At 37.8% G+C, this 25,424-nt stretch overlaps 2 protein-coding genes across 4 annotated transcripts in view; both read left to right on the top strand.

Annotated features, from left to right (window-relative positions):
- impa2 (inositol monophosphatase 2) overlaps nucleotides 1–25,424 on the top strand; it is a 246,568-nt gene that overhangs the window by 207,545 nt on the left and 13,599 nt on the right. The window contains exon 9 of the transcript XR_013815656.1: nucleotides 12,245–12,467. The gene's annotated coding sequence lies outside the window, so the exon portion shown is untranslated. The remainder of the gene's footprint in view (nucleotides 1–12,244; nucleotides 12,468–25,424) is intronic.
- The window catches only part of piezo2a (piezo-type mechanosensitive ion channel component 2a), a 333,058-nt gene that overhangs the window by 184,375 nt on the left and 123,259 nt on the right, over nucleotides 1–25,424 (top strand). For all 3 annotated transcript variants that reach the window (XM_079805932.1, XM_079805930.1, XM_079805931.1), the window contains 11 exons: nucleotides 7,985–8,153; nucleotides 9,159–9,293; nucleotides 9,437–9,472; nucleotides 9,575–9,701; nucleotides 11,367–11,521; nucleotides 13,309–13,539; nucleotides 14,040–14,154; nucleotides 16,790–16,983; nucleotides 18,255–18,403; nucleotides 18,506–18,679; nucleotides 21,205–21,434. In XM_079805932.1, coding sequence (XP_079662058.1) covers nucleotides 7,985–8,153; nucleotides 9,159–9,293; nucleotides 9,437–9,472; nucleotides 9,575–9,701; nucleotides 11,367–11,521; nucleotides 13,309–13,539; nucleotides 14,040–14,154; nucleotides 16,790–16,983; nucleotides 18,255–18,403; nucleotides 18,506–18,679; nucleotides 21,205–21,434 — 1,715 coding nt within the window. The remainder of the gene's footprint in view (nucleotides 1–7,984; nucleotides 8,154–9,158; nucleotides 9,294–9,436; nucleotides 9,473–9,574; nucleotides 9,702–11,366; nucleotides 11,522–13,308; nucleotides 13,540–14,039; nucleotides 14,155–16,789; nucleotides 16,984–18,254; nucleotides 18,404–18,505; nucleotides 18,680–21,204; nucleotides 21,435–25,424) is intronic.

Consider the following 25,424-nt stretch of genomic DNA (forward strand, 5'->3'; position numbering starts at 1 on the left):
AAGCATTCAGGAGCACAGAAACTTATCAACGCCGCCCGCGACTTGCTACTGGATCACTACTTTATATTTCTCAGCAATGATGGGGTTACATCGCTATTTTTAAAGGGTTAGTTCACCCAAACATGAACATTCTGTCATTAATGACGGACCCTCATGTCGTTGGACACCCGTCAGACCTCCGTTCATCTTCAGACACAAATGAAGATATTTTAGTGTAAATCTGATGCTCTGAAAGGCCTCCATTGGCTCAACTTTACACTCTCAAGACCCTTAAAAGACACTAAAGACTAAAGTTACAAAGTCCATCTCACTACAGCGGCTCTACAATAACTTTATGAAGAGACGAGAATAGTTTTTGTGCGCAAAAAACCCCCTAAATAACGACTTACATAGTGATGACCGATTTCAAAACACGGCATCATGAAGCTTCGAAGCGTTATGAATCAGCGAGTCGATTCAGCGGTTTGGAGTGTTATGAATCAGTGAGTCGATTCAGCGGTTTGGAGCGTTATGAATCAGTGAGTCGATTCAGCGGTTTGGAGCGTTATGAATCAGTGAGTCGATTCAGCGGTTTGGAGCGTTATGAATCAGCGAGTCGATTCAGCGGTTTGGAGCGTTATGAATCAGTGAGTCGATTCAGCGGTTCGGAGCGTTATGAATCAGTGAGTCGATTCAGCGGTTCGGAGCGTTATGAATCAGCGAGTCGATTCAGCGGTTCAGAGCGTTATGAATCAGCGAGTCGATTCAGTGGTTTAGAGTGTTATGAATCAGTGAGTCGAATCAGCGGTTTGGAGCGTTATGAATCAGTGAGTCGATTCAGCGGTTTGGAGCGTTATGAATTAGTGAGTCGAATCAGCGGTTTGGAGCGTTATGAATCAGTGAGTCGATTCAGCGGTTTGGAGCGTTATGAATCAGTGAGTCGATTCAGCGGTTTGGAGCGTTATGAATCAGTGAGTCGATTCAGCGGTTTGGAGCGTTATGAATCAGTGTGTCGATTCAGCGGTTTGGAGTGTTATGAATCAGTGAGTCGATTCAGCGCTTTGGAGCGTTATGAATCAGTGAGTCGATTCAGCAGTTCAGAGCGTTATGAATCAGCGAGTCGATTCAGCGGTTCGGAGCGTTATGAATCAGCGAGTCGATTCAGTGGTTTAGAGTGTTATGAATCAGCGAGTTGGTTAAGCGGTTTGGAGCGTTATGAATCAGTGAGTCGAATCAGCGGTTTGGAGCGTTATGAATCAGTGAGTCGATTCAGCGGTTCGGAGCGTTATGAATCAGCGAGTCGATTCAGCGGTTCGGAGCGTTATGAATCAGCGAGTCGATTCAGCGGTTCGGAGCGTTATGAATCAGCGAGTCGATTCAGTGGTTTAGAGTGTTATGAATCAGTGAGTCGAATCAGCGGTTTGGAGCGTTATGAATCAGTGAGTCGATTCAGCGGTTTGGAGCGTTATGAATTAGTGAGTCGAATCAGCGGTTTGGAGCGTTATGAATCAGTGAGTCGATTCAGCGGTTTGGAGCGTTATGAATCAGTGAGTCGATTCAGCGGTTTGGAGCGTTATGAATCAGTGAGTCGATTCAGCGGTTTGGAGCGTTATGAATCAGTGTGTCGATTCAGCGGTTTGGAGTGTTATGAATCAGTGAGTCGATTCAGCGCTTTGGAGCGTTATGAATCAGTGAGTCGATTCAGCAGTTCAGAGCGTTATGAATCAGCGAGTCGGTTAAGCGGTTTGGAGCGTTATGAATCAGTGAGTCGATTCAGCGGTTTGGAGCGTTATGAATCAGCGAGTCGATTCAGCGCTTTGGAGCGTTATGAATCAGTGAGTCGAATCAGCGGTTCGGAGCGTTATGAATCAGCGAGTCGATTCAGTGGTTCAGAGCGTTATGAATCAGCGAGTCGATTCAGTGGTTCAGAGCATTATGAATCAGTGAGTCGATTCATAATTCGGATCGCGTGTCAAACCGCCAAACTGCTAAAATCGCGTGACTTTGGCGATTCAAACCGCTGAATTGACTCACTGATTCATAACGCTCCGAACCGCTGAATTGACTCGCTGATTCATAACACTCCGAACCACTGAATCGACTCACTGATTCATAACGCTCCGAAGCTTCATGATGCAGTGTTTTGAAATCGTCATCACTATATAAGTCGTTATTTAGGGTTTTTTTGCGCACAAAAACTATTCTCGTCTCTTCATAAAGTTATTGTAGAGCCGCTGTAGTGAGATGGACTTTGTAACGACGTCTTTAGTGTCTTTTATGGGTCTTGAGAGTGTAAAGTGCATTGAGCCAATGGAGGTCAATGAACTCTCTAGGCGTTTCTCAATGTCAAGGAAGGATCCTGGGAAGCCAGAATTCTGAGGATGCTACGTCATCGACATCCGTCGAAGGGCTGTTCCAATGTCGAGGATCCTCGGAATTTCAACCAAGGTCTGAGTCCTTCGTTCGAAAAATATGCCCTATACAGGAAAGGATGCATACGAGTAGACTTCGCGCACTTAGCGTTCTCAAATCACCCACAATCCTATGCGCGCAGCTTTGCTATCTTGTTCAAAAAATACAAAATATCGGACGTTGGCGGAGTCGGAGCGTTAACGGGGCAATATGCTTTCAAGTGTAAGTATTTTTCGTTACCAAACATTTGTTATAACCATAGTCAATATAAGTAAAGTTTAACTTTTAAATGCCAGTACAAATTACAACCGTATTGATATTATACAAATGACGTTATTGATGGCTAACGGACCTTTTCACTGACGTAATGAGGCTGACGTGCACTTGCTAGCCTGTTCCATTTACATGTTCTCCGAATGCTAAAGAGGAGCCTCGCCTAGCCTCTGAAGGAAGTGACTTGGAAGGACCAGTCCTGCAGAGGAAGGATCCTTGACATTGAGAAACACCTTCTTTCTCTCTCTCTCTCTCTCTCTCTCCCTCTCGATAATTAATTTAAAGAAATGTGATAATAAATGTAATCTTACGCACTCCTTTATCTTTGTGTGATTCAAACCAGGCAGAATGCTAGATCTCACGAGCCGTACCTGAGGAAGATAACCATCAATTGTACCCTTTTGGTCAAATATTGAGCTGCAAACATCAGTGACAGCTTTAAGTTGTCAATGTTGGCAAATGACCATGGCATAAGCGGGATAATCAACAGCTTGCTGTGCATTTAAAGGATTTTAATGTACTTCACGTCGGGCAGTTCTTTTGCGGATTAAAATTCTCTAATGCACAGCTAGCCGTTGATCATCCCTCACTTATAATATTATAAAATAATCTGTTTCAAATAAATGCTTTCTATTCGTCAGTTTTCAACATGGATATTCAGAAATGTTTGTTGAGCATCAAATCCTCATATGAGAATGATTTTTGAAAGATCATGTGACACTGAAGACTGGAGTAATGATGATAAATTCAGCTTTGATCACAGGAATAAAATATTAGACAGCGGCGGTCATAGAGGCAAAGTTGCTCAGAATGAGGAGTTCTATCATACGGTGTGAAAGTCGTGGGCATGTGCGAAAAATCAGGTGGCCGATTTTTTTCGAATTTCTCATTCGAGTTCAAGAGTTTCGTTCCGATTGTTAACCTCTTATGATGGCTGCCCGAACTTCATTGGCCGTTTTTTGAGACTTGTTTGAGATACGTGAACGTACTCGTAGATAATCGCGGCTCTTTGGACAAAGACACCACATGCTAGTTTTCAAGTCAGTCGGACTAACTGAAGCGCAGCTATAGAGGTTTTTGTGTTTTTTCCACTTTTATAGCGCCACCAAGTGGCCAGCCTCCACATCTTTTTTCACACGAGCACAGTCCGAACTCATACAGATGTGTACCAAGTTTGGTGACATGATCTCATCCCATTCAAGAGAGATAGCCGTTTTAGTAAAAGTGGCCACGCCCATTTCCAAACGTTTCGGCGTCCCGTCGCAGACGTCAATTGAAATTTCGACTTTTTATATGATTATTGACAATCAGACTCCAGAGAATCTTTCTGCACTGGTTTGGTTCCGATCGGACGAAAAATCTAGGACTAGTTCGAAAAATAGTTTCGCAAAACAAATCCAAGACGTGTGTTTTGTTCATCTTGAGTCAAGGATTCCAACTAGGTCTATCACGATTCCTTGATTTTAATGCGAGTACTCAATTAAATTTTTTTTTTTCAAAAGTTGGGATTGCTTATAACGTTCATCTGGGAACACAATGTGTGCCATTTCATCAGATTTATAAGGTGAATCAATTATAAACCTACTCCAACTCAGGAGAATACGTCATTATATGTTTCTAAACTGTTCATCGCGATTTCAAAATAAAAGTCTAAACCTCGCTCTGTTATGATGTCCACATGTTCTTATTCGAGAAGAACAGTGGCTGTAGCATTTCTATCGTAAAGAAGTTGCCAAATATTAAAGATTAAGTTAACATTAAATATCGTTTGGCCAATATCAAACCAGGATTTGATCTGCTGTAAAGTGTAACAACACCAGGCTGTTGGCGCCCTCTGCAGGTGTTTGTTATAATACATAATGAGCACAAGTTGATTGTCTATATTATGTATATTATATGTATATTTTAATGTCTATTCTATTTTTGTTAGCACCAAAAAATATCCGATTAATCGGAAGAATAAACGTACGGATACTCGATTACCAAAATAATCGTTAGTGACATCCCTAATTCCAATATAATTCCTAATTCCAATATAAGACACTTGAGCCTGAGATGAACAGTTTAGGGGTTATGAGCCATTGCGTACTTTTGAGCACTGTAGCGCCACCATCAGGCCGATTGGGACGAGCTTTGGTGCTGTTGTAGGCAGGGAGGCTACTACCATCCCTCAAAGCTTCAAGTCTCTACGACTTACGGTTTGGTCTGCCCGATCACTTTTAGGGGAGAATGATGACCCTTGTAAAATTTAACAATTACAATAGAATTTCAGCGCTACGCTCTTGAACCCCTAATTACAGTTTCCAATATATTCCCATAGAAAACACTTATTCAACATTGTAATAATATGTCACTGTTTTACTGTATTTTTGATAAATGCAGCCTTGGTAAGCAAACGTTTTAACATTAGTGGACAAATGAAAATAGATGTAAATGATAGATGTACATTAAAGGGGTCATGAACTGGCTTTTTTATTTTTGTATACTGTTGTCCGAGGTCGACTTATGACGTCCGTGTGGTTTTTACATTCAAAAACATCATAATGAATAAGTAATAGGCTATTTTCTACCCTGGTTTTGAGGCTCTCTCCTGCACGCTCAGATTTTATGGGCTTGCCGAAACTGAAGACTTGTAAGTAAACGCCCACGGCTATGATTGGATAAGATTTGCATATTTAATGAGCTTCGGCTCCCCGCGAGTACACCGTGAGGGATTGTTTTGAAAGTGGCAACCGGAATAATTCGTCCCACAGGGCTCGCAAAATGTCTTTATCAAACAAACACAATGATTTATCTCTCATCCACCCGCGATTGATTGGAATGTTATTTTTTATTACTTTTCATTACACAATCAATAGATCTATATCAAACGATATGTAACAATGCAATACTATCACATATAAAAAACATGTTTTACTCACATTAGTGTGTTGCTTAATTCGTTCATTCTCTTGTTTACAAACGAATCCGTGGTTAAATGAAGGAACAAACGCGCAATGTCTTCCCCACGTGAGCTGGATATTCATTAAAAATTAAGTTCATAATATTGGAATCCGAATGAAGCTTATGCGGTATGTTTAGAAATTCGATGCGGTTTAGCTCTATGTAGGTCTGTGTTATGTTAGTGGCACGAGTCGGTGGGCGGGGCTACAGAATCAGGCGTTGTTCTTCTTCTGTTGAGGCGGTGCTTCACTACACTCAGACGTTCTGAGATTGAGCGTTTGCTGGGTCTGGTGTCTATAAAAGCTTTTCTTTGACTAACAAGGACGTTTTCAGCTCTGAAACTTACAGGATATTCTTATATTACCATGACCTTTTATATATCAAAAGCTCAAGGGAAAGTTGATTTCTCAATTCACCACTCCTTTAAGAATATAGAGCTTAATATGGATAGCATAAGTCAACAAAAGTGCAGACTTTGCTCTCCTGGCAAGTTTGAGGCGTAGTTGAGATCTCTTCTGAAACTCTAGAGGAGACCCGTATGAGATTTATGAGGAAGAAAAACAATTTCGTAAAGTTTTGCTCAATCTCATTGCTGTCTAGGACTAACCGTTGAGATGAAAGATGTTTATGATTTGTCTTTCCTGTGTGTCTGCTGTCCTCATGGCACCTTTTTCTACCCGAGAGTGTGTTTATTATGAATGGGCCGCTGCATCAGCTCTATCCAGCAACATTTCTGCGCTTAAACTCGTTATTTTCAGCCGTGGTATGGTATTAGGACTTGGATGTCACGCTTAGGGCTTGGATGATTCATGAAAGGCCAAATATTCTGACTTCATATTTTCTCTATGCCATGAGGTAGCTGCAAAATGAACATCTGGCAAACCACAGCCATTTAACGAACAGCACCAGAGCTATAAAAACCAGCCAGCGTGTGTTTGTCACCTAATCCAGTTTCTGTAGGGTTTTAGCTGCAACGTTATCGTTTTATTGATTTCATCAGCCAAATATTACACCAAATATATTGGTAATTGATTAAATTGGCATTTTAAAGCCACGTCTCTTCATTCTGAATGGGATTGACAATTCTGTCTCAAATTAGGATGTTTTATTTGGGATTGAAGAGGCCGTACTTCTGTTGTCTCTTTATAACTCTTTTAGTTTAGTGTTAAAGGGATAGTTCACCCAAAACGAAATGTTTATGTTTATCTGCTTACCCACAGGGCATCCAAGATGTAGGTGTGTTTGTTTCTTCAGTCGAACACAGATGACGATTTTTAACTCAACCGTTGCAGTGTGATAGTCGTATAATGATGTCAATGGGGATATTTTAGAGTATGAGAGCAATGAGAGTAAAAACACAGACATACGAATCCTTATTAAACCTGCGGCTCGTGGCTACACATTGATGTCTTAAGACACAAAACCATCGATTTCTGCGAGAAACCCAACAGTATTTATGTTATTATTTCACCTATTATCAGGCGAAAGTCATCTAGTATTCCCAGCGGCATAACTTCCGGCGAATAAGGTCAAAATACTGGCGTGATCAAAGATATATAAACGTAGATGCCTCATTCGACTGATCTGCGCAGGCACTAATGAGGAATCTATGTATATATCTATGATCGTGGCAGTATTTTGCATGTATTTTGACCTTATTCGCCGGACGTGATGCAGAGCCATAGAAAAAAATTAAATACATTTTTAAATATGGATATTTTTCTTACACAAACGCGTCGATTCGCTTCAGAAGGCCTTTATTAACACCCCAGAGCTGCGTGGAGCAGTTATTTGGCGGACAGAAGCATTTTTTTATGGACTTCAAAAACAGAGCAACTATTACTGCTATTATAAAGCTTGGATTAGCCAGAACATTTTTAATATAACTCAGATTTTATTCGTCTGAAAGAAGAATGTCATACACACCTCGTATGACTTGAGGGAGAGTAAATCATGGGCTATTTTTCATTTTTGGGTGAACTATCCCTTTAAATAGGCATTTTCTTCCTCAGCAGACCAGTTTTGCTTCCACTGAAAGAGAGAAAGTGAAAAAATAAACACAAGCTTAACCCTGGGAAATCTGGAGTGAATTAGCAGCTCTTCTCTTACAGTCGTTCTCTGTTGAACATTTAGTAAAGTGCTTTTTGATTGGGTGATAATCTTATTTTTCTTTCCCAGGTCATTTAAGTTTTTTTCATATCGCTTTTTATTATTTTAATAAATGCTCTGAACTTTATATATATACCCTTCTGTTTGTTTTATAGTCATCATGACTCCACTAATTTAATATCCCGTATCTTCACTGTGGTAGAGTCTCAGTAGTTGATTGTAATGTGTTTTTATTAATTTAATCATTTTCCTCTGTTTTTTTCCTCAGTCTGTTTGGCATTTCTCCTGTGGTAAAGACTGACTGCTCCCACACCTGGATGTTCAAAGTGAACCCTGACCTGCCGTGGCACCACTTTGTCAATCCCATCATGCTCTTAGTGCTGTATTACACTCTGGCCACACTCATCCGCCTTTGGCTGCAGGAGTCAGAAGACGTGGTCAGTCTGATTTAATCTTTTTTTCTTCAGTATTCTGTTTCACTTGGGTATTCATCGGATTACGGAAGTCATATACGTTTTAAACACTGACTATATCAAGAATAGGTACAACAATAAACAAAGTGCACTATTATGCTATTTTAAAGGCTCCTAATTTTGTTTTGTTTTCTACAATAGTACATGCATCCAAGGTCAAAGAAACGCTTACATTTTCTATTCGATCAAGGATTCAGGGCTCTATCACACACTCAGCGCAATGTGAAACCTCTGACCACTGACCAACACACACCTGCTCTAAAGACACACACACACACACACACACACACACACACACACACACACACACACACACACACACACACGCACACACACACACACACACACACACACACACACACACACACACACACACACACACACACACACACACCTGCTCTAAAGTCACACTCACCTGCTCTAAAGCCAATAGTGCAGTATTTCTGTGTTATTTAAAGAGTGTGTTAGTGATATGAGCCTATAGGAGGAGCACAACACACACACACACTCTGGTTATTACACATGTGTGTGTGTGTGTGTGTGTGTGTGTGTGTTTGTCAATATCACACTCTTGATGTTTTAGAGTGTCACTCCTTCACTGCTGTGTACTTTTTTTCAGCATTGTGGCAGATTTGTAGATTGTACACACAAATATTCAGTGAATTTTTGTGTTTTTGCAGATTTCCCATTCATTTCCTATGGTCGCTCATTTATGACCGAAGATAATGAACGCTAGTTTTTTTTTTTTTAACGACCACTAAGCATGCTCGAATCATGACCCCAATTTGTGTGTGTGTTTACATACCTAATGCTAGAATAGTCACCAAGTTTTATATCATTCCGATGAAGCTGTGATTTTTAACATTTCAAAACAGAAGATTTTCCGGTCAGAAATGACCGAAGAGCACCAGAGGGTTAAAGGGAAATGTCAATGCCAATAACACATTTATGATTGTGACTCCTCATCAGCAGGTCAAAGAGAAAGAGGGGGAGTCTGAGGGAGGAGAGGAACCCGAATCTCCTGAAAGCAATAATGCCGTTTACACTGCAGACAAGAGAAGACAGATGTGGCGGATGGCACACTATCGCACAGATGAGAGAAATGTAGAGTCACAATCAAACACATAATTCATCATCACTCATTTTCACATTTACTATTACAGCCTTCCACCATTTAACCATTTAAAATGCTTGTTTGTGTCGCAGTTGTGATGTAAAGATAAATATTGTTCTTGTGCCTTTTTCAGCTGCTCACCACACAAGATGGCTACAGCTCACCCGAGGTCTGTGTTTCAGATCAATCATCATGTACTGATTCCACGAGCCTGTCAGTAATGAAAGCAATATAAACACTGTGAGGTTAAAGTGCTTCTGAACTCCCTCAGGTATTGATCGTCACATCCAACGGAGCTTCTCTGGACTTCACATCAGGCCCTCATGAGAATGGACCGGAGTCTGTGGAGCTCTACTCAACCCCTCATTATAAACCAGGCCATCCCGAGTCTGATCCACGTACGTCTGCTTCTCTTCCTGTCCTGTGACTAAACAAATGCTCGGCAGTGGCTTAGAGTTTATGGGGTGAAAGTTCAGCCAAATGGTTTCCAGAAAAAAACTGACAAGACCTTTTTTTTCCCTAAGCTAAACCATTTCCCAAGTAGACTTGAAAAAACTCTTGTGGTCTTGTAGTTAAACAATGTTATTATTTTCATAACAATGTCTTATTTTCCAGTAAAATAAATTAAATAAACAAATAAATTTGCTTCAGATGCAAAATGGCCAATATTAATGCGATTAATCGCATCCAAAATGAAAGTTTGTGTTTACATATTATATGTGTGTGTACTGTGTATAATTATTATTATTATGTATGTTTTTATATATATATATATATATATATATATATATATATATATATATATATATATATATATATATATATATATATATATATATATATATATATATATATATATATATATATATATATATATATATATATATATATATATATATATATATATATATATATATATACACACACACACACACACACACGCACACATGCATGTATATATTTAATAAAATGTTATATTTATATACAAATAAATTATTAATTATTTAATAAAATATTAACTATATATACCATATATACATCCATTTTTTTCTTAAATATATACATGCATGTGTGTGTATTTACACATAATATAATAACAATTATACACAAACAATATAAACACAAACTTTTATTTTGGATGTGATTAATCACAATTAATAAATTTGACAGCACTTATATATAGAATAAGAATAATATAGATTATAGATAGATTAATATATTCTATAATATATTTTTCTATTTTTCCGTTTATTGTTAAAAGAAAAAAGATTGTCAATGGTGTCAAAATTAATATATATATATATATATATATATATATATATATATATATATATATATATATATATATATATATATATATATATATATATATATATATATATATATATATATATAAATATATATATATATATATAAAGCAAATATTTCTTAAATATATACATGAATGAGTGTGTATTTTTATGTACCTAATAATTATACACAGTACACACATATTATGTAAACAAACTTTTGGATGTGATTTATCGTGATTAATCGATTTGACAGTACTAATGTGTATGTGTGTGTATATATAGAGAGAGAGAGTGAGAGAGAGAGAGAGAGAGAGAGAGAGAGAGAGAGAGAAATATATTCTATATCATATTTTTTATTTCTTTATTATTTAAATAAAAAAGATTGGCAATGGTGTAAAAATGTATTGAAATATATTCTCTGAAAACAGTATCTTGCACAATTTTGCCTCTAAAGTAAATCTTAATGGATGTTTAGAGATATTTACTTGAAAACAAGACAAAAATACAGATTTTTTTGGATGTGTGGTTGTGGAAAAGGATTTGATCCACCACATACTGTACATAGTCTGCACTCTATCCCCTAAATATTTCCCATACATTTTGGGAAGTTTTTCTTTTTAATTCTTGGAAATGTTGTCCAGATTTTCCAGATATACGCAGGCAAAGCCTCCATTCATGTTCAAGGGCTGAGATATTAGATGATTCACAGAATCCGACTCTGATGTTGGACAGCCTACCTCCGTTTTCTTAGAATAAATGCTTCTTTTTCAGAGAAAATGGACTGTGGTGTTTACAAGATGGACTCGACGTATGTTGAGCTTTCCGAGGTGCCCCAGTCGTTTGGTGTTGTTCGTGTGAACTCGGTGGTGAAGGCCTTCAGGTTCATCATGAAGCAGAGCTACATCTGCGCTCTCATTGCTATGATGGTGAGTCCTGCATGACAGTCCTCCCTTTCAGAAGCGCTTTAGACCCCCTATTCAGCCGCCGACCACCCGCTCCTGCTTTCCTTAGGTGGCCAATTTGGTCGTTACACATGACAGATCTGCACGGACAAGGTAAATGTGTACCATGTGCACAAACTTTCGTCTTGGGCTCATGCTAAATGCAGGTCACCTGTTGGTGATCTTTGAGATAAAGTATGATCTCACATGCCTCATTCATTTAAAGACATTATTTTAAAGCTACACTGTGTGATATTTTCCCCCATCTAGTGGTGAAAAGGTGTATGACCATCCAGTGAATATTAGTTTCTGTTCCTCTCAATTCCGATTTCGTTTTAACTCCTACGGTGGCCGATTTAGTCCAAGATTAACATGGCTTCCAGTTCGCCCTCGTCCACATTGGACACGGTGCCATCGAGTGTTCAAACGCCAAAGGCAAAGCTGGAATTTACGGGTATGTCCCTCTTTGGCTAATGTACTTTCAAGATGGAGGGGCAACATGGCGACCCGCATTCGAACCCTCACCCGTATGTATTTTCAATGGCATATTATAAACTTACGAGAATACTTTAGTACTTGAAAGAAGTAAATATACATTAATGAGCACATATATTTTTGAAAGAACTCAGTGTTTTTAGCTAAGAATAAACTAAAAAAGTTACACAGTAAGTATGTAAGATTTTTTTATGTTAAAGTACATTCTCTTAGGCCAGTTTATTGTTCATTGAATGCTATTAGTATGCCACTCATGAGTTTATCTCCCCCAAAAGTGTAAACATTGAGCCTCCCTGCCACCATCTAAACATTGAGTGTCTGCTCAGATCTGTCAATCACTTTCCAGCTCAACCTATAGTGATAGTTTGGGGAGTGGCTACTGTAGCAGGCGGAGGGATTGGGGTGTGGCTACTGTAGCAGGCGGAGGGATTGGGGCGTGGCTACTGTAGCAGGCGGCGGGATTGGGGTGTGGCTACTGTAGCAGGCGGAGGGATTGGGGTGTGGCTACTGTAGCAGGCGGAGGGATTGGGGCGTGGCTACTGTAGCAGGTGGAGGGATTGGGGCGTGGCTACTGTAGCAGGCGGAGGGATTGGGGCGTGGCTACTGTAGCAGGCGGAGGGATTGGGGCGTGGCTACTGTAGCAGGCGGAGGGATTGGGGCGTGGCTACTGTAGCAGGCGGAGGGATTGGGGCGTGGCTACTGTAGCAGGCGGAGGGATTGGGGTGTGGCTACTGTTGCAGGCGGAGGGATTGGGGCGTGGCTACTGTAGCAGGCGGAGATATTGGGGTGTGGCTACTGTAGCAGGCAGAGGGATTGGGGTGTGGCTACTGTAGCAGACGGAGGGATTGGGGTGTGGCTACTGTAGCAGGCGGAGATATTGGGGCGTGGCTACTGTAGCAGACGGAGGGATTGGGGCGTGGCTACTGTAGCAGGCGGAGGGATTGGGGCGTGGCTACTGTAGCAGGCGGAGATATTGGGGCGTGGCTACTGTAGCAGGCGGAGATATTGGGGTGTGGCTACTGTAGCAGGCAGAGGGATTGGGGTGTGGCTACTGTAGCAGACGGAGGGATTGGGGTGTGGCTACTGTAGCAGGCGGAGATATTGGGGTGTGGCTACTGTAGCAGGCGGAGGGATTGGGGCGTGGCTACTGTAGCAGGCGGAGGGATTGGGGCGTGGCTACTGTAGCATGTGCTAGGTGCCACTAATGTCACATAAACTACATACTTCACCTTTAAAAATTAGTATTTGTCCTTAATTTCCTCTGAACTTCCTTCCAGGCTTGGAGCATCACATACGTGAGCTGGCTGACCTTCGTCTTCCTCATCTGGTCGTGCACTCTATGGATGGTGAGGGACCGGAGGAAGTATTCAATGATCACCTCTCCATTCATGGTGTTTTATGGGAACTTGCTCATCATCCTGCAATACATCTGGAGCTTTGAGTCACTGCAGCCAGTGCCTGGGCTCTTCCTGAAGAAAGAAGTGCCCTTCCGGGAACTGGGATCTAAAGTAAGACCAGTTTACGTGTGTGTCGATGTATTTATTTAAAGTCAACATGAAACGGAAGATCTTTCCTTCCCTATTGTGCCGTATATACGAGTGAAGCGCTTCTCAAACAAGAACAAATGTAGGGCGGGGCTTGATTTTGATTGGATGGTTGTGGTTTGCTATTGGTGGATCTCATGTGAGTGACAGGTTGCCCCGCCCTCGCCATCAGAGAAGAGAAGAGATGAAGTTATTCTGAATCAAGATTACCAGGAACATGAATTAAAAACAATAATGTGCATAAATAAATACCGCAGTATTCCATATGAATGACAGTGAATGGCGAATTCAGTGTGTCCAGATTACATTTATATTAGCTACCAAACTAATTACTTATTCAAAATAACTACTCAAAACATGCACCTACTCAAGAGAGCATGCGGTTTTGGACGCAGCCATGCTCTTGTGAATGAAAGATCTTATTGTTTGACTTGAATCATATAAGTGTGTGTTTGTGTGTGCAGAGTCTGTGCCTCCTCAGTTTCTGGCTGCTGGTGAGACAGTTCTTGACTGAGAGGAGAGAGAGACAGACAGATGAATCCCAGCTGTCTGACGTCAAGGTGGAGGAACGCACACTTGGTGAGAGAGAGAGAGACAGTCAGTCCACCTGTACATAAGCATCATGTTTATCACATCTTTGATGATTTGCTGTTCCAAGAAATGACTGTTTCTTTATTATAAACAGTTGGCCGGACTGTCCAAGTTAACTTTTTTAACTTAACTTAATATTTCATATCCTACTTAGTATTTCCAAGCTTCCATCCACATATTGACAGAGAAAATGCATTAAAAGGTTTGCAGAGTCCAGTGTATTTCCATTCACTTGGCCTTTTACTGATAAAATGAAGTGCTTAAGATATCATCATTAAAGGGATAGTTCACCCAAAACTGAAAATTCTGTCATCCTGCGATGCTAACCCATCACAATTGTGATTAATCGCGAGTTAACTCATCACAACCTTGTGATTAATTGCGCGTTAACTTATCACAACCATGTGATTAATCGCGAGTTAACTCATCACAATCACGTGATTAATCGCGAGTTAACTCATCACAATCACAATCATTAAATTAATCGCGAGCTAACTCATCACAATCATGTGATTAATCACGAGCTAACTCATCACAATCATGATTAATCGCGAGTTAACGCATCACAATCTTGTGATTAATCGTGCGTTAACTTATCACAACCATGTGATTAATCGCGAGTTAACTCATCACAATCATGTGATTAATCGCGTGTTAAGTCATCACAATCATGTGATTAATTGTGAGTTAAGGAGGAGGAGGAGTTGTTGGCCAGAGGAGAACTGGCACCCGACTGAGCCTGGTTTCTCCCAAGGTTTATTTTTTCTCCATTAGGTCTCCTGATGGGGTTTTGGTTTCCTTGCCACTGTTGCCTCTGGCTTGGCGTGCTCAGTTGGGGACACTACATTTTTCAACTAAACATCGAAATAAATCTAATTAATAAACTAAATTAACCATATAAACTAAATTACTGATCTAATTATTGATCTAAAGCCCACACTGTCACTGTATGATAATTGAAATGAACTGATGACATCAGCGTTTTCTCCAGAATGGCTATACAGCTGAATAAAATTTAATTATGCTGCATTATTTTCCTGTTTAACACTGTAAAGCTGCTTTGAAACAATCTACATTGTTAAAAGCGCTATATAAATAAAGTTGATTTGACTTGACTTAAGCCATTACAATCATGTGATTAATCGCGAGTTAAATCATAACAATCATGCGCTTAATCGCGAGCTAACTCATCACAATCATGTGATTAATCGCAAGTTAACTCATCACAACCATGTGATTAATCGCGAGCTAACTTATCACAATCATGTGATTAATTGCGAGCTAACCCATCACAATTGTGATTAATCGCGAGTTAACTCATCACAGCCTTGTGATTAATTGCGCGTTAACTTATCACAACCATGTGATTAATCGCGAGTTAACTCATCACAATCACGTGATTAATCGCGAGTTAACTCATCACAATCATTAAATTAATTGCGAGCTAACTCATCACAATCATGTGATTAATCACGAGCTAACTCATCACAATCGTGATTAATCGCGAGTTAACTCATCACAATCGTGTGATTAATCGTGCGTTAACTTATCACAACCATGTGATTAATCGCAAGTTAACTCATCACAATCACGTGATTAATCGCGAGTTAACTCATCACAATCACAATCATTAAATTAATCGCGAGCTAACTCATCACAATCATGTGATTAATCACGAGTTAACTCATCACAATCATATGATTAATCGTGTGGTAACTCATGAAAAAACCATGTGATTAATCGTGAGCTAACTCACCACAATCATGTGATTAATCGCGAGTTAACTCATGACAATCATGTGATTAATCGTGAGTTAACTCATCACATTCATGGGACTAATCGCGCGTTAACTCATCACAAACATGCGATTAATCGCGAGTTAACTCACCAATCATTTGATTAATCGCGAGTCAACTCACCACAGTCATGTGATTAATAGCGAGTTAACTCACCACAAGCATGGGATTAATCGCGAGTCAACTCATGACAATCATGTGATTAATCGCGAGTTAACCCACCACAGTCATGTGATTAATCGTGTGTTTACTCATCGCAATCATGTGATTAATCGCGAGTTAACTCATCACAATCATGGGATTAATCGTGCGTTAACTCATCACAATCATGTGATTTAATCACAAGCTAACTCATCACAATCATGCGATTAATCGCTATAAAAAATCCTGATTGACAGCCCTAATATATATATATATATATATATATATATATATATATATATATATATATATATATATATATATATATATATATATTATTTTCTAAAAACTCTAAAAGAATTCTAGAGCTCACTACCAACAATTTGATCAATAATTAGCATTTCTATCAGCTATATTGGGTAACCCTTTTAATGCTAAACCTTTTTTCCCAAAAATCTTTAGGTGGAAACTTTGCTATAGTTAAAATAGTAAATATACAAAGCTCTGGTGCACACTGAGAAGCTAAGATTGATGACTACAAAGACTGTTGTGATGATATTCACATGTATGTATTTAAATCTGTGTGTGTGTGTGTGTGTGTGTGTGTGTGTGTGTGTGTGTGTGTGTGTGTGTGTGTGTGTGTGTGTGTGTGTGTGTGTGTGTGTGTGTGTGTGTGTGTGTTGTAGAGGGGTTGGAGGATGAGGCCGGCGGACACCGAGAGATGATGGACGTGTTGGCCAGTACGGTCATGGCCATGCTCAACAAATACTGGATCTACATCTGTGGGGGAATGTTCTTCTTCGTCAGCTTTGAGGGACGCATCGTCATGTACAAGATCATCTACATGATGATGTTTCTGTTCTGCGTCGCCCTTTATCAGGTGAGCTCTGACCACAGCCTAATACACTCATTATCATCTGTCTATATCATTCTTCTTTGTTTGTTTGTCATCTATTTATTTGTGTTTCTCTTATCATATTTTAGTTTTGTTTGTTTTTCATCTGTTTTTTGTTTGTTTGTCAGTTATTTATTTTGTGTTTCTCTTATCATATTTTAGTTTTGTTTGTTTTTTATCTGTTTTTTGTTTGTCGTCTGTTGTTTTTTATTTATCTCTTTTTATGTTTTTGTATTATCTATTTTTTGTTTTTGTCTTTATTTGATCTTGTTTGTCCAGCATCTGTTTGTTTTTGTTTGTTTTTGACCGTTTGTTTCTGACATATTTTTGATATTTGTTTGTTTACATCCATTTGTTTTTGTTTTGTTTGTCTGTATTTTTGTTTGTTTATTGTCCCTTTTGTTTGTTTTGTTTCTGTCATTTATTTGATTTTTGTTTGTTTAACATCCATTTGTTTGTTTTGTTTCTCTGATATCTATTTGATTTTTTTTGTTTGTTTACATCCATGTGTTTGTTTGTTTGTTTGTTTTGTTTGCCTGTCTATTTGTATTTTTGTTTGTTTACATCCATTTGTTTGTTTTTTTGTTTCTGTCATCTATTAGATTTTTTGTTTTGTTTACATCAGTTTGTTTTGTTTGTCTGTCTATTTATTTTTGTTTGTTTATTGTCCCTTTTGTTTGTTTTGTTTCTGTCATCTATTTGGGGTTTTTGTTGTTTTTTTACACCCATTTTTTAATTGTCTGTCTATTTATTTTGTTTTGTTTATTGTCCTCATTTGTTTTTTGTTTCTGTCATCTATTAGATTTGTGTTTGTTTAACAACAATTTGTTTGTTTTGTTTTTCTATCATCTATTTGTTTCTGTTTAACATCCTTTTGATTTTTTTTGTTTATCATGTTTTTGTTTTCTCTTTGTTTTTTCATCTGTTTGTTTATCGTCTGTCGGTTTTTTGTTTGTTTATCATGTTCTATAATCTTTAGTTTTTGTTTGTTTATCATCTATTTGTATGTTTCTTTTGTTTAATCTATTTTGTTTAGTTTTTTTGTCATTTCTTTTTGTTTATTATCCATTTGTTCATTTTTTTGTCTGTTGTTTTATTGTCCAGTTTATCTATCATTTATCTGTTTTTGTCTGTTTTGTTTGTCAATCATCTATCTGTTTTTGTTTGTTTCCCATCCTTTAGTTTGTTTCCTGTGCTCTTCTGTCTGTAGCAGCAGCACTCATTATAACTAAGGTCATGATGGGCTTTTGTTTCAGTTGCACTATGAGCGGTGGCGATGGATGCTGAAGTATTTCTGGATGTCAGTGGTGGTCTACACCATGCTGGTGCTGATTCTGGTCTACACTTTCCAGTTCGAGTCCTCCATAAATGTGTGGTCCAACATGACTGGCATGAGCAGAGAGAAGTAAGCCTTCAAGACCTCTTCAAAATGGACTAATATTTGTGATGTATTTTACAATATGACAGATTGGTTTTGGTGTCATAACTGAGCTCATGGCCTGTGCAGGCTGGGAGATCTGGGTCTGGAGAAGTTCTCGGTTCCTGCTCTGTTCACACGGATCTTCATTCCCACTTCCTTCCTGCTGGTTTGTATCCTGCACCTGCACTACTTCCACGAGCGCTTCCTGGAGCTCACCGACATCAAAAGTGTGGCCGACAAACAGAAGAGCACAATCTCCAGGTACAGTGGGGCTTGTTTAGATTCACTGTATGGTCTGTGTGGATGGGCGTCTTTCGGCTTTGCACATCTGGCCAGTTGTTTTCTCATTCTTCTTCACAGAGCTGCTCAAGCTCAGACTGAGTTGACACAGCTCTTTTCAAGTCCAGCCATACTTTCTCAGTTGGACCAGGAAATTAATGATGTTGCTTATAAAGCATTTCTGTGACGCTGGAAGCTTTAGCGTCATATTTGGGGTCAATGTGTTGCTGAGAAATCGGTCTTCCATGAGGTTTTCCGGCAAGATTTCCCTGGAGTAAATAGGGAAATCTTATTTTTTGATAATATTTCCCTATATGGATCTGATTATTAGGCCAGTCACAATAGGTGCGTTTACATGGAGCACTGTAATCGGTTTAAAAGTCCAATCCGAATAAAAATACTCCATATAAACACCTCAATCGGAATAAAAATGGCCAAACCGAATGAAATTGTAATGGGTTTGAGAGGGGTGGGATAAACCTTTTCATGAACCGATCAAACGAAAAAATTCCACCATGTAAACGATCTGATCCGAGAACTGTGAGTGCACGTCTTTCTGTGACGTGATATACAGCGCGCGCCTCCTCAACTGAAGAGCGCGCACCAGGCTAATGTTGACAAGAGAGGAAAGGTCATTTTTCTGAGGTATTAAACTTTTTATTTCGTAACATGTTATGAACATGATGTTGGAATAATGACACAGACATAGCCTGGCTACAGCATCTCATCTTGACAGAGTTTGTCCTCGGCTTCAACTGCGCCTGACAGAATAATTTATTTTTCTGAGGTGATTCTTACACTTTACGACAAATAATAAATAGCTTTTATAAAACTGTACAAGTCCTGGTGGCCGTTGAGAGCTGCCATTTCAACGGGGAACATTCAAGCTGCTCTCTGTTTCTCGTTAGTTAAGTTAGCTATAAAAAAAAATCAACAACTGCTTCAAATTGGTTAAGTAACATTACCCACAGTCTACTTTAATTACTTTTGTTAATATTTATACCTTTGTGATTATGGTATATTTCCTTAATCATCTGAAATATATATGTTTAGTACTACTAGTGCTTCATTCATGTTTCACCGTATATCCTGTTTTTATTAATAATTTGAGTGCATTTTATTGTTAATTTTGTGTTTTTCAAAATAAATGAATTGAATTCATTTTTGATTCCGCATTCATAATTCACAGCTGTTGTATAGGACATAAATTAGGTTAAACTACTGCATGTCCGCCCACAGAAAAATAAATAAATATAAAAATTACCAACACAGAACTATTGATCCACGATACGTAACGAATCTGAGGCGGCAGACAAACTGTGTGCGCATGTCACAAAATGATTCCTACTGAAAGTCAGCACATGTAAACACCAGATGGGTTTAGAGAACGCCTCATGTAAACAGTCCAGCGAATCTTTCAATCGGAATGATTTTAATCGGAATGACAAAAAAGTGCGCATGTAAACGTGGCTAATCATGCATTTTGTGCTTATGATTAATTGTCATACAAATAATTGTTTTGTTAATGTCACTTACAGTGTAACTAATGTTTTACTTAGAATTGTAAGCTTACACTTTATTTTAAGGCGTCATTGTTACAGTGTAATTATACATTTAAGTACTGATTAATAATATTAATAAACTACATGTACTTACTATAGGGTTTGTTTTAGGGTTAGTTGCGTGTGATTATGCATAATTTATAGTTACTACTACATTAACTAAATGTAACATGTAACAATGACGCTGTAAAATAAAGTGTTACCTAATATAACTATAAAAATTATAATACAAAAGGCCAGTATGATTTACTTTAATGCTGCGAAAATGATTCATATTTACATAATTATTTATAATATTATTGTTAATTATAATATTATCATGGTCTAATATGATCAAAATGATTTATTATCACTATTATTAATGGTAATATTGTCATAATACAATAAATATTATCATAAGAAAAGTAAACTAATGATCATATAATTTATAAATTCTGTTTCTTTCTTTGTAGAGATCTTTTTTTCAGTCTTTATTTATATTGATCAGTTGCAAAAAAATCCAAATTATGAAGTATCAGTGCTGTAAAACACTCAATCGTTAGAATATAGACTTTTATGATGTTTAATACTGTTCAATACTTTTGGTAACACTTTATTTTATGGTTCAATTCTCATTATGAGGCATATTAGTTCAATTCTCATTATCAGGCATATTAGTATGATAATGTTTATGAGCACTTATAAAGCAGATATTAATGCCATATTCTGCATAATCATATTCTACATCCCTTAATCCCTCACTTAACAACCTTACTAACTATTAATACGCAGTGATTATGAGTTTATTGAGGCAAAAGTCACAGTTAATAGAATTAGACCTTGATCTAAAGTGTGACCAACTTTTTTTCTCTCAGCTTTTGGTTTTTAATCGGGTAAAAATGAATGTGAATCAGTGCATGGTTCCATCTTTCACACATAAACGGATGATTTTCCTTGATTTTTCAGGCTGGTCCACTTGGATGGCAGTCTGGTGGATATCTCCATGGTCAAACCTACGCTCAGCTCCGCCATAAGCGAGGAGGAGGTTGAGGAGAGAGTAGACCTGGAGAAAGAGGAAGACCATCTCAAACAAATGGATGAGGAGGAGGAAGAGGAGGAGATATCGGAGCCACACGTCATTTCTGAAAACTACACCTGCCAGATGATGCCAGATCCGGTGCCAGACCAGGGATCAGGTAGTTTTGACCTTCAGATGTTGTGCTGGAGTGACAAATACGCTTTTTTTTTGTTGTAAAATACAATTTTTTAAGGGGAAAAAACATATTTGTGACCCTGAACCACAAAACTGGTCATAAGGGTCGATTTTCTTGAAATTGAGATTTATACATCACCTGAAAGCTGAATAAATAAGCATCATTGATGTGTGGTTTGATAGGATAGGACAAGATTTGGCCAAAAATCTGGAATCTTGAGGGTGCAAAAAAATCTAAATATTACGAAAATCTGCTTTAAAGCTACACTGTGTGATATTTTCCCCCATCTAGTGGTGAAAAGGTATATGACCATCCAGTGAATATTAGTTTCTGTTCCTCTCAATTCCGATTTCGTTTTAACTCCTACGGTGGCCGATTTAGTCCAAGATTAACATGGCTTCCAGTTCTGCCTCGTCCACATTCGGCACGGAGCCATCGAGTGTTAAAACGCCAAAGGCAAAGCTGGAATTTACAGGAATGTCCCTCTTTGGCTAATGTACTTTCAAGATGGAGGGGCAACATGGCGACCCGCATTCGAACCCTCACCCGTATGTATTTACAATGGCATATTATAAACTTACGAGAATACTTTATTACTTGAAAGAAGTAAATATACATTAATGAGCACATATATTTTTGAAAGAACTAAGTGTTTTTAGCTAAGAATAAACTAAAAAAGTTACACAGTGTAGCTTTAAAGTTGTCAAAATGGATTTTGATAGCATGGTGTGACCCGTCAAGTGATGCCAAGTGGAAAGAATTGGATCAGGCTTAGATCCGCTCTCCTCTCCCCTCCATTTTAGGGAACAAACAACTATTACAATCACTTTTACAAGTATCCCTCGGGATAAAAACACCATTACGCATTTGACTTACGGAATTAAGAGACAAGAGAGTTGAAAGAGTTGCAAAGATCTTACGCTGGCCAGCATATGACCGGGATTTCACACCTGCAAAAAATGATGCAAGATTCAAAAACTGGTGTAGTAAGGGTATTACGGCATATTGGAAAATAATTACAGATAATGGCTTAGAAACTTTTCAACAATTATGAGAAAAATATTACTTGAGGGAAGATGATTTCTTCAGGTATCTTCAATTAAGACACCATTTTAATGCAGATATCAGGTCCAAAAACATGGAGAACAGCCCTTTAGTTATGCTTTTTATAATAGAAGCTCACTAAAAAACATGTCTCCGCAATATATTCTCTTCTACAATCTGGGAAAAGGTTTTCCACCATGTATGATCAGAGAACAACAGACTAAAAATTCTCAACATGGCAATTGCTGGAGGAAATGTGGACAGAAATCAGCAGGGCATTTTCACATCTTTTGGGGATGTTCTAAGATCCCCCCTTACTGGACAGATATTAGATATATAAAAATGATCATCGCAGTGGATAGAAATTACAAACGAAATATACAACATGGAGAAACTGACCTTTTCATTAAGCATGCTTCGGGAAAAGGGGAGAAATGGGAAGAAATGGGAAACTTTCTTTAATAAGTAGATGCCATTGATATTATAAAATATATATAAATATCTCATTTAACATGTGTCTGGGGAACATGTTTCATTGTATTATGGCTTCACATTATAGTGTTTCATTGCATTGGTCGGTCTATCTATCTGTTTGTTTACTTTGTTCATTTTGGTTTAAATGTAAAAAATTGTAAAACCTTTAAAAATAAAGTAAAAAACAAAAAAAAAAAGTTGTCAAAATGAAGTCCTTAGCAACGCATATTACTACTAATAATACATTTATGATATATTTACAGTAGGAAACTTCCAAAATATCTTCATGGAACATGATCTTAATATCCTAATGATTTTTGGCCTAAAAGAGAAATTGATAATTTTGACCTGTACGATGTTTTGTTGGCTATTGGCACAGATAAACCCGTGAGACGCAAATATGTATTGTGAAGTATAAGGGGTCTCAAATTTTGAGATTTGGCTCAAAAATGTACAAGATCTAATAACAAAGCAGTTTTTATATCAACAGGTCCATGTAAGACAAAGACATGTTTAACCATTTACTGCATTTCAATTGATGACGACACTAATTATATTCATTTTTAGGTATTGGGTATTGACACAAATTTCATGATTCAATATCGATTATTGTGGATATATATCAGATACAGTACATGACAAATTTTCTTGAGGAAAAAATGTCTTAACTAATCCTGTGACCTATACCTGGTTAACATTAACTGATTCAAATACAAACACAAATTACACTCAATTATGTTTTTTATAATAATAAAGTTATAATGCTAACTTACATAATAATATTTCTACTCCAATTAGTTTTTTGAAATATAAACATTTAAATGGTGGCAATCATAAAAACTTGATGGATTTATTCAAACATGCATTAATATTATAGAACATTAAAAATGATATGTAATGCATAAATTTATCAAAATGCTCATCTCGAGTTAATTTTTCTTCCTTACTAATGAGTTAATGGACACTGGATATGGTTTTTCTGAGGTAAATGTGACGTTACATGCCACATAGTTCACAAGTATTTTTGTTTTTAAATTTCATAATAAAAATGGACGTAATTTAAATTCTGAGACTTTTTATCTTATCAAAAGTAACAAAGCACAAAGATTATTGCGATATATTGGATGAAAACAGGATGAGTAATGGATTCTTGGGATTTAAGAATCGATATCGGTTCATCGATAAAAAAAAAAAAAAAGTAATCTTCTGAGACAGTGAAAATGCTCATTTCAACAATCATCTGTACTTTTTCCCATGTTCATCTTTATTTAGTGTGTAATGTTGCTGTTTGTCCCTCCAGCGGGAGTTCTTCTCTTTTTTCCCCCTTTTTTTTCTTCTTCTCTATATCAGTGTCAGTGTTTTTGAAATGCCTCCATCTTGAGTTTTCTTTCCGGTAACCAGCACGCCACAATATTCCTCATTATAATAATTAATACACAGAATAAAGGGAAGCGCCTGGTGGAGGTTGTTAGTAGTGCTTTGAAACTGCTGGTTATGGTGAGGGGCGGGATATTTCCCAAACACCAATCACAACACCCTGCTCCAGCCGACCAATCAGAGCACAGTGTGCTTTTCAGAAGGCGGGGCTTCATAGAGACAGGAAGTAAACAGAGCGTTACTGACAGACTGGGAAGAGAGGAGCCGCAACACTGGAGAATATGAGGAAATAATCAACATTACAGCAGGAAAACCTGCTCTATAGAGCCACAAACACAAGACTTTGTGAAAGGGTCTCTTTAAAATAAGAAAGTAAACACTTTTTATACATATTCATGTTTATTTAACCCTCTGGTGCTCTTCGGTCATTTCTCAAAATCTTCTGTTTTGAAATTTTAAAAAGCACAGCTTCATCGGAATGATATGAAACTTGGTGACTATTCTAGCATTAGGTATGTAAACACACAAATAAATTGGGGTCATGATTCGAGCATGCTGATTGGTCGTAAAAAAAAGAAGTAGCGTTCATTATCTTCAGTCATTAATGACCGACCATGAATGGGAAATGAATGGGAAATCGGCAAAAACACAAAATTGTTTTCTCCTAATATTTGTGTGTACAATCTACAAATCGGCCATGATGCTGAAATAAAGTACACAGCAGTGAAGGAGTGACACTCTAAAACATCAAGAGTGTGATATTGACACACACACACACACACACACACACACACACACACACACACACACACACACACACACACACACACACACACACACACACACACACACACACACACACACACACACACACACACACACACACACACACCTATGAAAACTGAACCTATGAACCACATTTTTAATTTTTTTTAAATCACAGCTTCATCAGAATGATATGAAACCTTGTGACTTTCTAGCATTAGGTGAAGGCCTAGTCTCTATTTTAACCTGAAATACTGCAATAATAAAAAATAAAATTACAAAAAATAATTTTGTATAATTTTCAATGGCAAA

Source organism: Gobio gobio (genome assembly GCF_949357685.1).
Source record: "Gobio gobio genome assembly, chromosome: 23".
Classification (NCBI taxonomy): Eukaryota; Metazoa; Chordata; class Actinopteri; order Cypriniformes; family Gobionidae; genus Gobio; species Gobio gobio.